Below are 11296 nucleotides of genomic sequence, written 5' to 3' on the forward strand. Positions count from 1 at the left end.
TGCTTCATGCAGCCTACGTTGACGATTCTACATCTTCCTCACCCCCACGCCAACCGCGAAGCCTCCACACCCGGTCAATCTTCGCCGAACTCACCATCCACCATGGAACACGGCTGGTATCTATCCACCCATCTTTCAAGACAGATCGATCAATCCCATCAACCACTCCACATACGTTCCTCTACACCACGTCTGGATAGGGATACTTGGGCCCCCTCCCTCCTCATCTCGGAATGATACGGCCCACCTGCATGGAAATCAGCACATCACAGGCACTAGCCTCTAACCGAGAATATAACGGACTCAGATCAGGACTGGATCCTGACTCGGGGAGCCGACTCGAACTCACTCAAAACGGTTCTGTTTATAGTATAGACTATGTTTCCTAGATCGTCATACCACTTGCTCATTAGAGAAAAAGTCATAGCTAGAGGCAATATTCTGCTATTTGTTCACTCAGTCATGTTGTCAGTCAGGTAGTCAGGAAATCAGAAAACCAGAAAACCAGAGAACTAGAGAACCAAGAAACCAAGAAACCAGGCAATCAGGCAATCAGGCAGGCAGTCCCGTTGCCTGATTCATAGTTCGTTACTGTAATCCGGTATAGCGTAATGCGTATCTAATGCCTGAAATTGCACTTTTAGGTGTATTTGTTTATTGTTCGCAAAATAATTTCAATACTTCATAATACGAATATCTAACATCACCGATATAACCGATCCGTCCGAGGCATCGTCACCTCCTTGGAAGTAAAAGTACAATGAGGATATGTAGTCTTGGATACGAGTCCAACGGCAGCTTCCGATTCCGCTTCAGTTCCAGTGTCATGACTCGTTGTCAGATCCACCGGGAAGAGACCATCGTCTGCTGAATTCGACGCAACTTCACCCCACATCACGGCCTTCAGGCCCGCGTCGCGATCTCCAGACGGCGGATGACACGCGGCGCTGATTGCGGCGCTACAATGCGCGGCGATGGGCATGGGGGATTTGAAGGGGCGAATGGCGAGGGTGAGGAGGGTGAACAACACGACCCCCTCGAGGATGAGGATGAGGAAGATGGCGAAGGGGGAGAAGCCGCATCCGCGGGTGGATTCGGCTTGGTCGAGGTGGCCGAAGATATCGTAGGCGGTGATGTTGACGTAGAAGAAGCTTTCGGAGAGGAGCCAGTGGAGGGTGACGGAGAGGAGGAATAAGGGGATGCCGTAGCGGTAGGGGAGGGAGAGGTAGTAGGTGGAGCGTTGTTCGCCTTGGGGCCAGGAGACGCGGAGGGGTTTGCGGTGGATGGCGTAGTCGTTGTATTCGGCGGTGACGAGCATGCAGGAGAGGAGGGTGTTGCAGAGGAAATAGAGGATGGAGAAGACGAGTTGGGGCGAGTTACTGATCAGAACGAGGAAGATCATGTTGGTTATGGGGAACTCGATGTTGGTTTTGGAGTTGGCTTTGCCGAATCCTAGACGCCATTGCTCGGCGAGGGACCAGCCGTCGGAGCTAATGAGCAGTTCGATGAAAATGGACACTAAGATGCAGAGAGAGAACCTGGTATGGTGGTTAGTAGGGGAAAATTCGATGGATCGAGGGAGCTGACATGATCAAGGCCGTGGCCCAGCGGGTTTTAGTGGCTGCTTGGAACCATCGTTTTCGAGTGGGCAACTTTCTCGGCGCGGTCTCTTGAGAGCAGGGGGCTGGCTCTAACATGGGATGGGTTTCTGCGCGGTAACGGTGGATTTGGCGCCGGACGAAGCTCTTCCAACGGGGAACGGGCTCCCATCGATAGGGTCCCCGGGTCATGTCTTTCCGAGACATGAGGCAACGGCCTTCCGTGGTGGGATCGGGATTGGCCAGGAATGAGGATACGGCGTCGCCGACCCGCAAGAAGATCTCGGAGCGGTCCGTTTTCGCCGTCAGATACATGCATATCACCTTGGCGAGGTTGAACAGAATCACGGCGAGAGCGATGGAGGGGCTGAAGAGAAGTCTACACCGCTGGGTCATGGTTTTTTGCATGCAGTGGGAGATGGGGATGCTGGGGTCTTCATTGTAGTCGTCGTAGAAGTCCCACGCTTTACCCGCGGCCATCCAGTGACCCTCGTCGATGGCCGCTTCTGCCCGGCTCTTCCCAACGGTCTTAACGTAGTCATATACCGAAGAGCCATAATACAGCGAGGCTTGCAAGCTGCTGTCATTGGCAAAGTACTGCCTCTCGGCCACGAAAATCAGTGTGCCCAGGTGCGTGTTGAATTGGACATCGTACTTTTTCAAACACTCGAGATTGCTGACGTTTTGGAAGGTGCCATTGAAGATTTCGGTCCGAATGACTTCTGGAGTGCTGCCTACTACATCATAAAAGGCACTGGCTTCGTCCGTGCTGACCAGGGACTCGGTCGGTGACAGATTGTCAGGAATCAAAATCATGCCGTAATCGAACGTCGAGATGGATGAAGAAATCACCGAGTTGTATCTACTGGCGGTTAAGAGGATTCTCTGACGACGAAGGCTAGATTGACTGACATCATATGGATGGGGACTGAACTCAGGAGCAAAACCAGCCACAGGATCTTCCGCTTGACGGTCATGACTTTGAAGTTGCGAAAGCTCATGACCCCAATATCCAGCCATCGGCGCTTCCGGTGTGCTTTGTCGACATCGGCCCGAGAGGGCCCCGACAAACACTGCATGGCATAGTTGCTCGCTTCCAAGAGAGCGGTGGACAGGAGGTTGATGATGACATGGATCCCAGTAGCCCATCGACTCGAGAGGGTACAATGCCCATTGTGTACTTCCGCGGAGATCCAGCTCCGCGTGTCCGCTGTCATGGAGTAGCTGATGCCCGTGGCAACGAGCGCCAGGATGACATTGAGGATCAGAATCCCCCCGGCTGTCCAGGTTCCAACCAGGACACCCTGGATCCATTCCTCGTCAGGCGGGCGCTGTACCGCTGTTTTGCTGAACGGGAGCGAGAACTGGGTCTGGATTCTCGTCCAGACGGGCCGTTCTTCTTCCCATTTTTGCGAGGATATGGTTGCGTATCTGATTTTGTCGGGCCATTTCCACGATTGTTGTGATCCCATCCTGTGTCGATTCCTCAGCCTCTACGATTGAAGCTAGGGACTAGGGAGAGAAGGAAAGATATATTGCCCAGCCCAGTCATTTTAGCACCACGCGAGACGATTCCACCCCTGGCTAGAGTTCTAGTCGGGGTGATTCCGGTGGTCCATGCCCGGATGGTCCTAGCATGGCCCAGCTGCGGGCCGGCCGCGTATACCGCGAACTGCAGATTTGCTCGCTTGATGGTGGGGCAACAGATGGCCATTGTGCTGCCTGTGTGAATGATTGTCAGCACCCAGCAAGAGGAAAAGGGAAGTTACCATACTCCGCACAGGTAAGCTCATGCATCATGCAAGAACTTAGACAAGAGATGGTGGATGGCGGATGGTTCGAGGATCATCAAGATAGCTCCCCCGTAGTACGCCGCCTCTGGTTCGGGCCATTCTGCCGAGCTTAGTGGAGGTCCTCAGGCACAGGCTCAATTTAGCACCCCGCCCCGCGGACTGCCAGTCGTCATCCCAGGATAGTACACAGCAAGTTAGATCAAGCTTAGGAGTATTTATAACTATCTGATACCTATAAATAACCATCAGCGACTGTAAGCAAGTATATATAAATATTCATAACTGTTTCACAACTATTTCTGACCTCAAGTTCAGGCTTTTCACTCCTCACAATACTGTCAGAATATATTGCATAGACTTATACAATACTCCGGACAACCGGCACCCTTATTATAACCATGGCATCAAGACTAGTGACCAACTCCCAGATGTCCCTCTACATCACCCATAACGACCAACATACACTTTATATAGTATTACAAAATGGGATCCCACATGTATCCTGATAGTTCTGTGCGGTCTATGAGTACATGCGGAAGACTACAAGCTTACAGGGATGAGTCACTCATCTCAGAACACCGTACTGAGTACTGAACACCGATAGATGAATAAATCAAAACCAAGTGAATACTAATACAGGATATAAAACCAACCCAAGTCCATCCACATACCCAACACCCTCCCCATACTCATCCTACACACATTCCACCCAGAGGGTATCAAATCATCGTCCCCTTATTCTGCTTCCGATCAACCCGATAATTCTTCCACACCGCAATCGCCGGAAACCCCAGGACCAAAATTGCCGTCCCCGCAATGGATCCATACATCTGACTCCGCCCCCAGGCATAATTAATCGCATCTCTGGTAGCCGACCCAACCGGAAACTCTTTCTGCGCGGTATACCCACCTAAATAAATGGCCGTCGCATTGGCTTTCATCTCCGCCGGGAGATGAGTCTCCAGTGCCTGCGGGAAGATATTACTATACACTGCTGCCGCGACGGCGTAACCAATCGCACCACCCAGACTGGAGAATAGGCCAATGAGGGAGAGCATCATGGGGACGCCTTCGCGGTCCGCAGCAGCCATGACGGCCATATCGTCGCCGATGACGAGGGTTCCGCCGCCAAAGGCGATGAAGATCTGCGACATGATCACGTAGTTGATATCGCCGTGGGCTTGGCCGCGGAAATGGACCATCAGGCCAGCGCCCAGGATAAGAAGGGGGAGACCGAAGCAGAGACAGGTGTATTTGAAGTGTTTGGTGTATCGGATCCAGAGACCGAAGATGACGCCCCAGAAGCAGGAGCCGACGTTGTAGATCTGGGTCATGTAGCCGGTCATGGAAACACTGAGGTTGAAGACCACGGTGCAGAAGTCGTAGTAGTACAGGTCCCAGCAGTAGAAGCTGAAGTAGGAGACGGCGGACATGATGCAGGCGCCGAGGACGGTGCGTTGGCGGAGGAGTTCGTAGCGGACGAAGTGTTTGCGCGTGAACCATTTTTCCCAGGCGGCGAAGACGAAGAGCAGACAGAAGCCGATGACGATCATGGCGATGAATTTGGCGCTTTTGTATTCGGCGCGGCCGTATTGTTGGAGGCTGAAGGGGAGGAGGAGCAGGACCCAGGCGGCCATGAGGAGACAGGCGCCGATGACTGGGATGTTAGTGGGGGGGGGCCAGGGGATGGGAATGGGATGGCACGTACGGTCGAATTCGTGAGTGTAGTGGATGATGGACTGGATGGCGGTGCGACCGCTGGGCTCGCGCTTGTACAGGCCCACCTTTTCTGCCTTTTTCTGGTAGTACTTGAGGACCACTACCAAAGGTACAAAGACAATGGGCATGACAATGGCAAAGACACCATAGGCCCATCGCCAAGTGGCCACCTTCAGGAACGACTGTCCCGCCAACGGACCCGTAAAGGCCGTGCAGATGAAAGGGGTATTCGCAAAGGCGAATGTGAACGCTCGGTTTTGCAGACCCGAAGTATCCGCGATGTACACGTCGAGCACGAGATAAATCCCCGAGTATCCCACGTAGAAGAGCACATAGCCTGCGGCGTAGGAATTCGGTCCATCGCAAGCAGCCAGGATGATCAACCCGAGCGTGTAGACAATCACCCAAACGACAAGACCTTCCGCGCGGCCCCAGATGTTGAGGGTTTTCGCGATCGGTAATTTCAGCACACCACCGATGATACTGTAGAGGATGCTGGCCGTGCTGACCTGTGGAGCGGCAATAAAGTCGGCGTAGGCCTTGTTGATCACCGTTCCACTGATGGACGAATTCAGGGCCAACAGGAAGAAACACACCCAGATCCTATGCATGCTCCAGTTAGAAATGGTTGAATAGCATCGGAGGATACCCACCAGGCATAAGTCGCATAGACAGCCTGCTTACTCCAGACCAGGGCGGCAGCTTCGACTTTCTGCACCCCCAGCTGAGCATCCTTGGTCACTTCATCCGGATGAGCTTCGACTTCCTTTTCGTTTTGCGCTTCCAAGCTTAATCGGGATTGATCGGACCCGGAAAAGATGCCGTGGCCATCGCGGGATTCCACCGCGACTTCTTTGGTCGAGGACTCTGTAGCGTGCACCTCTGGAGTGATCTCCGGAGGAGACTTTTCGAAGAAGCGCATAGTATCCTTGAAATCCTATTCTCAGTGCTGTATATATAGCAAAAAGCCAGTAGGCGATTCAACCCTCTAGCAGACCCAAAGTAATCTCACCCTAACAAGAAAGGGATGAAAAAGGGACAGAGTCAGGAATGCTGATATGAGACGCAGGTGGAAAAGAAACGACATCAGCCCGGCTGCCAGGCACCCCGTAGATATTTATCCAATGACAGCAACCCGTGCAACACAATAATTTTCACTTCCGCACGAGACGCGGTGCAGGGACTGGACCCATTTAAAAGTAGCCTAAGGGTCATGGGGGAAACCAGACCCTTGCGGTGGTGGGTGTCCACTGTCCACTGCTCAGGGATCCTGACTGGTCTGACCGGATCTGATAATCACACACGGATCAGATAACTCCCTCATTGGGGCCAATCATCGGGGCGGTGACTCGGTTGGGAAAGTTAATGCTGTGGATGAAGGGGTGTGATTTGCTGGACGATCGGGATGTAATCCCTGTCGGTGGGGGACAGTTCAGCTCGCGGATGGTTGGTTCTGCTTACAGTTTTTATTTCCGTGTCTCACCGGGTACACCGTGGTTGGATAGCATAGTGAGGTGGTATTTTAGTGCTAGAATTCTCTTTCCAGTGTGTAACTGGATGGAAATCAGATGGAAAAACCAAAGTCTACCGGATTACCGTGACTAATAGGATCTTCATCATACGAGAACGCAGCTGGTGACTGAACCCAACGGAAGGGTAAATTCCCTTGGGGAACGCTGATCCTCCCACGCGCGGCAAAGTGACAATGACCATGCTGAAACCTTCCCTCTATCCCGCAGAAGCCTCGACGAAAGGACAATTCAACCAGACGAGACTCAGATTTACTCCTGGTAAGACATGCAAACTCTAACTGTCCACACCAGAAAGGGTCTGCGAATGGCTCTGCTTGGCGTGAATCCCCACATCGGAGACGCCGATCGGATTCCTCCTGCAGGGGAACTACGGGAATTTCGCACGGGTTCCCAGCTGTCAAATCTCATCACCCCGGGGCAAGGTGGGATCAGGACGAGGTTATGAATACCCATCATTTACCACGGTAGACGGGATGTCGTATGGCCACTCGTCTGTGCATTGTAAATAGTTTCGGTCTTCGCGTTCACTCACACCGTCTGGAAATACCCGACACTGGAAGCATAGCTAGCACCGACACCCATCCGCACTTACTTTTCGGCCTGGATCGCCTTAGATAGCACGACAGGTCCGTATACTGTAGAAGCCAACGCACGGTTGCCACTACATGGAGCCAACAAGGCAGGCGCATTGAGTATCGGGGTCGATTTACTTCGTCTATCTCCGTTTTAATTCAGGCAATGCCCAGTTCACCATCCACTCGGACTGGAGGACCTCCTGGATGGTGGGCCGTTCTTCGGGCCGGAATACCAACATGCGACGCATCAAATCAATAATGGCCGTTGCTTCCTCCCGGTCAAACTCACATTCACGCTGGCGTCGATACTTCTGTACGCATTCCTCGAAAGCCAAATCAATTCCCGACCAGATATAGCGGCCCTCTTTGGGGTGACCGTCAGGGTCAAAAAATCGGCTTCGCTCCTGCCAGCGCATCCACCAACTTGACGGCAAGGGACCCAGCACATCGATGTGTTGTGATATCAGTTCATCGGCAGAGGCAAAGTCCGTGCTGAAAATTGCCTGCATGCCAAGAATCTCCCAGATAGCTGTGGCCAAGCTCCAGATGTCGGCTGCATATGAGAGAGGCGCCTCGGGTTCAAACCGGGCTTCTGGGGGTCGCATTGCTAATGGTGTGTGGTAGTCTTGACCACGGCGGATTTCTCGGTCGGGGGCATATGCCTCACCAAAATCACTGAGAAGTACGTGTGTATCAGATAGTATAAAGTCTTCTGCATTTTTTCCAAGGTTCAGTGGTATTACTTCCTTGGGTGGAATGTTTGATGGAAGCGGCTTTCCATCCCGTCGTGTAATAGAGACCGTCTCAGGCTCACCATACTCTTCATATAGCTGTTCAATTGTCAGGTGATCAAAGTCCGAGGATAGTTTAACTAGGATGTTGCGGAGATGGATGTCTGATAAGGAAACCATCAGGATTAGCCTTGAGCACCAATCGTCGCTATCACTCACCTCCGTGAACGTAGCCCCGGGAATGAATGTAAGCAATAGCCAGGGTGAGGCCCCCTGATAGTGCGCGCGTAACTTCGAGAGGGAAAAACCGACTGAAAGACGCTTCTCGAAGATTGCACTGCGCAGGGATCATGGTATAGCATTGATATGTTCCATTGGGCCCACTGAGCTCAAACTCATCTATCGGGGTGGGGATAGAATCATGTCCTGGGCTGGTGAGAGCTCGGAGAATATCGGTTTCATGCAGAGACGAATCGGCTATGCCCACTTTAACAGCAACATAGCGGTGTGAACTAGTATCCAGGGCTAGCCACACGGTTGAATAGCCTCCAAACCCCAGCTTGTCAACAATGCGGTATCGCCCACGAAGCACATCCCCTATCATAATAGGATGATAGCCCCCTGGACCGTACTTTTCCAGTGACTCCGCTCCATCAATCCAGTTGTATTTTAAATGACCGCCTCGCCGAAGTTCTTCATCGTGAGACATTCGGGTTGTATAAGAGGCGGCACGCAGTCGCGCGAGACCAGCCTCTGGCTTCCAGGGACGGAAGATGGGCAGGGGGGGTGATAATGAAGTCGACAGTCGGGAGGCGCTTGACGGTGAAAAAGGACGAAAATTTCGAATGACTGTCCTGGGGCAGCGCATCATGATAGACCGAGGTGGTGATGTGGAAAGGTATGTTAGAGTTGCCGTGCAGTAAGCTTATCTCATGTAGCCAATCAGCCACGTGAGTTGCAGCGCCAACCAGTGTTCCACAGTCCAGGCCATACTGATACCTGCCCAATCAAGTGTATTGAGCAAGCGTGAGTCTGAACGGCAGAGGTGCCATTTAGATTTTGATTGGGTGGTGTCGAGCGGGCTAAGCACAGCAACGCCGGCGATGAAATTATGGAGATCGGAATCCACGTACTAGTATGTCCTATGTAGAATGTAGATGCTCCATATCACTTTACTCACCTGGCTAATTCCCGGACTAGATTTAGCATGATCTGACTGGCCTAGACTAGGCCAGACACGGCAATATCAGTGGTAGGACTTACTATGAGAGTCATCCTTAGATCATTCAATGAAAGTGATCAATCAGTTCATCAGAATGGCAGGGCGGATTAACCTGATTCCGGAGCACGCTGGACTCGCCTCGCATGTGATGGCAACGTCAACAACCAGTCAGTCCCCTTGCAACTTTGTCCTTATCCTAATCTACCATCATGGCCCAGCATCGACATCAGTCATCCTCTCCAGCCTTTCTCTTAACTCCACAACAAAATCAAATGGCCCATGCACTTCTGCATCTCTTCATCCAGGAATATGGCCTCGGCCAAAGTGTCCAGAGGGGTTACAAGCCCGCAAAGCTCATTATGGAGATGTTTGAACGAGTGACATCCAAAGACACGTTTCTTAGATACTTATTTTTACATATTTATGAGCGCCTTAACACTGCTGCAGAGGCTGGACAGACTGACATGGCTGTTGCTCTGTCGTACCTTGAGTCCTTCGCTGAAGGCCGAAGTATGGATCCAAGCAAGTTGGTGCGTATAAAGGACGCTCTCGAAAACTTTGCTGAGTATATTGTCGATGACTTTCTTCTTCCACGTATGAATACCCGCTGTCCTTTGGTCCGCTGCTCTGCTAATAAGGCCAATCAGTCAGGGCTTCCTCACTTAAAACACCGCAAGCAACACCTACACCATTGTCCTTGAGTCAAACACCTACGCAAGTGGGCACGAGACAGCGTGTCTCAATCTTACGGAAGGCCTGCCTGGTGCGTGATCACCACCGGTGTGTGATATCACATAAATTTGATTTCGACGAAGCCAGGAAACGCAGCGCTAAGGATGACTGTAAAGACGACGACGGTAACCTTCTGATTAATGCATCACCGGGTGGATGCCAGTATCTGGAAGTTGCGCACATCCTCCCTCATAGCTTGACCACTATGGCGCAGGGAGAGTCACAGCTGGTACGTTCATCATTGATAATTACTCATTTGCTGTGTTCTAACCGTTCCAAGAGCGAGGCTAAAATGAATGTGTTTCGTATACTGGATATGTTTGATCCTGGGCTCAGTCACCGTCTCGATGGACCGAATATCGATAGATCCATCAATGCTCTTACTCTAACACTTGAGCATCATCGACAGTTTGGTGCATTCCGAATTTATTTCGAACCCACGGGAAGGCCGCATGAGTATAAGATCGACTCTCTTGATCATCCCTTCCTGCGGGATCCGCTCTTCCCCGTCACTCGTACGCTGAGCCTTAGTCCTAACTTAACAATCGATCCACCAGACCCCAGACTTCTCCGTGTGCACTGTGCCATTGCACATATTATTAAACTCAGCGGGGCAGGTAAATATATCGATAAAGTCCTCCGCGACATGCAGGAGATGGATGTTAAAGAAGATGGTTCAACAAACTTAGGTTGTATGATGAGTTTGCGACTCAACGGATGGTTAAACAGTCTGTCCGTATTTATCCCTTGCTTTCGTTCGTTGCTATCTTATATATATGCATATATATGATATGCACTATAACAAAACCCGTGCTAAACCAAGAACAATCTTTGATATAGGTGAATTCGCTACATAAAACCGCCATAGCTCTCTACCTGCGGCCTGCCATGTCCTCTAGCACTGCTCTTTGGCACCGAACTGGTCCACCCACCATTCAAAAGGAAGCAAAACTGGTCGCGATTATTCTCATACATCCACCAATATTGTCGAATGAATCGAACTCTTAACAGAATTCCAATCTGGCGACTATGGGAACAGATATATCCATTTCGTAACTCTCTTTCATGAGCACCTACCCTGTCAGTGATGGATCGAGATATTATCTATAAGAATAATTGACTTCCTCTTTTGAAAATACATATCTCAAAAATATCTAGTACCGTGAATCACCATAAAATGTAGACATCTCGACTAGAACTATACTAAAAAGTGACCCGTGCGTTCTCCGAAAGCCCATCCAGAATCATCATCAACTGTATTCCATGATGGGTATACCTATAGACCCATTTTTCGAGTATTAAATCACAACAAATATCCATCCCAACATTGACTTTTTAACTAGTAATGCTTTAAATACTGCTATATACGAATATTAAGCGAATAGTAGTCATGA

The 11296-nt window shown here is 51.0% G+C and overlaps 3 protein-coding genes across 3 annotated transcripts; all 3 read right to left on the minus strand.

Moving 5' to 3' along the window:
- Positions 1–703: 703 nt before the first annotated feature.
- On the minus strand, positions 704–3423 carry BO80DRAFT_503133 (uncharacterized protein; the record flags this gene model as incomplete). Its single annotated transcript, XM_025724368.1, has 4 exons — positions 3373–3423; positions 2511–3320; positions 1588–2460; positions 704–1538 (listed from the first exon to the last, which is right to left on the minus strand). Exons 2-4 carry the CDS (start codon positions 3068–3070, stop codon positions 704–706), a joined length of 2268 nt encoding a protein of 755 aa, XP_025573979.1. The 5' UTR covers positions 3071–3320; positions 3373–3423.
- Positions 3424–3981: 558 nt separating this feature from the next.
- Positions 3982–6248, minus strand: sit2 (putative siderochrome-iron transporter). Its single transcript, XM_025716969.1, has 3 exons — positions 5764–6248; positions 5100–5713; positions 3982–5048 (listed from the first exon to the last, which is right to left on the minus strand). The coding sequence occupies exons 1-3, from the start codon at positions 6030–6032 to the stop codon at positions 4111–4113; spliced, it is 1821 nt and encodes a 606-aa protein (XP_025573980.1). The 5' UTR covers positions 6033–6248; the 3' UTR covers positions 3982–4110.
- Positions 6249–7357: 1109 nt separating this feature from the next.
- On the minus strand, positions 7358–8657 carry BO80DRAFT_409894 (kinase domain protein; the record flags this gene model as incomplete). Its single annotated transcript, XM_025717902.1, has 2 exons — positions 7358–8112; positions 8168–8657. 2 exons carry the CDS (start codon positions 8655–8657, stop codon positions 7358–7360), a joined length of 1245 nt encoding a protein of 414 aa, XP_025573981.1.
- Positions 8658–11296: the final 2639 nt, after the last annotated feature.

This window comes from Aspergillus ibericus (genome assembly GCF_003184845.1).
Source record: "Aspergillus ibericus CBS 121593 unplaced genomic scaffold BO80scaffold_27, whole genome shotgun sequence".
NCBI lineage: Eukaryota > Fungi > Ascomycota > Eurotiomycetes > Eurotiales > Aspergillaceae > Aspergillus > Aspergillus ibericus.

Coding starts and splice junctions, on each gene's coding strand:
- sit2 (XM_025716969.1), bottom strand. CDS start 6,032: ATGCGCTTCTTCGAAAAGTCTCCTCCGGAGATCACTCCAGAGGTGCAC. Junction 5,714..5,763: donor GTCTATGCGACTTATGCCTG/GTGGGTATCCTC, acceptor GAGCATGCATAG/GATCTGGGTGTGTTTCTTCC. Junction 5,049..5,099: donor CTACACTCACGAATTCGACC/GTACGTGCCATC, acceptor CTAACATCCCAG/TCATCGGCGCCTGTCTCCTC.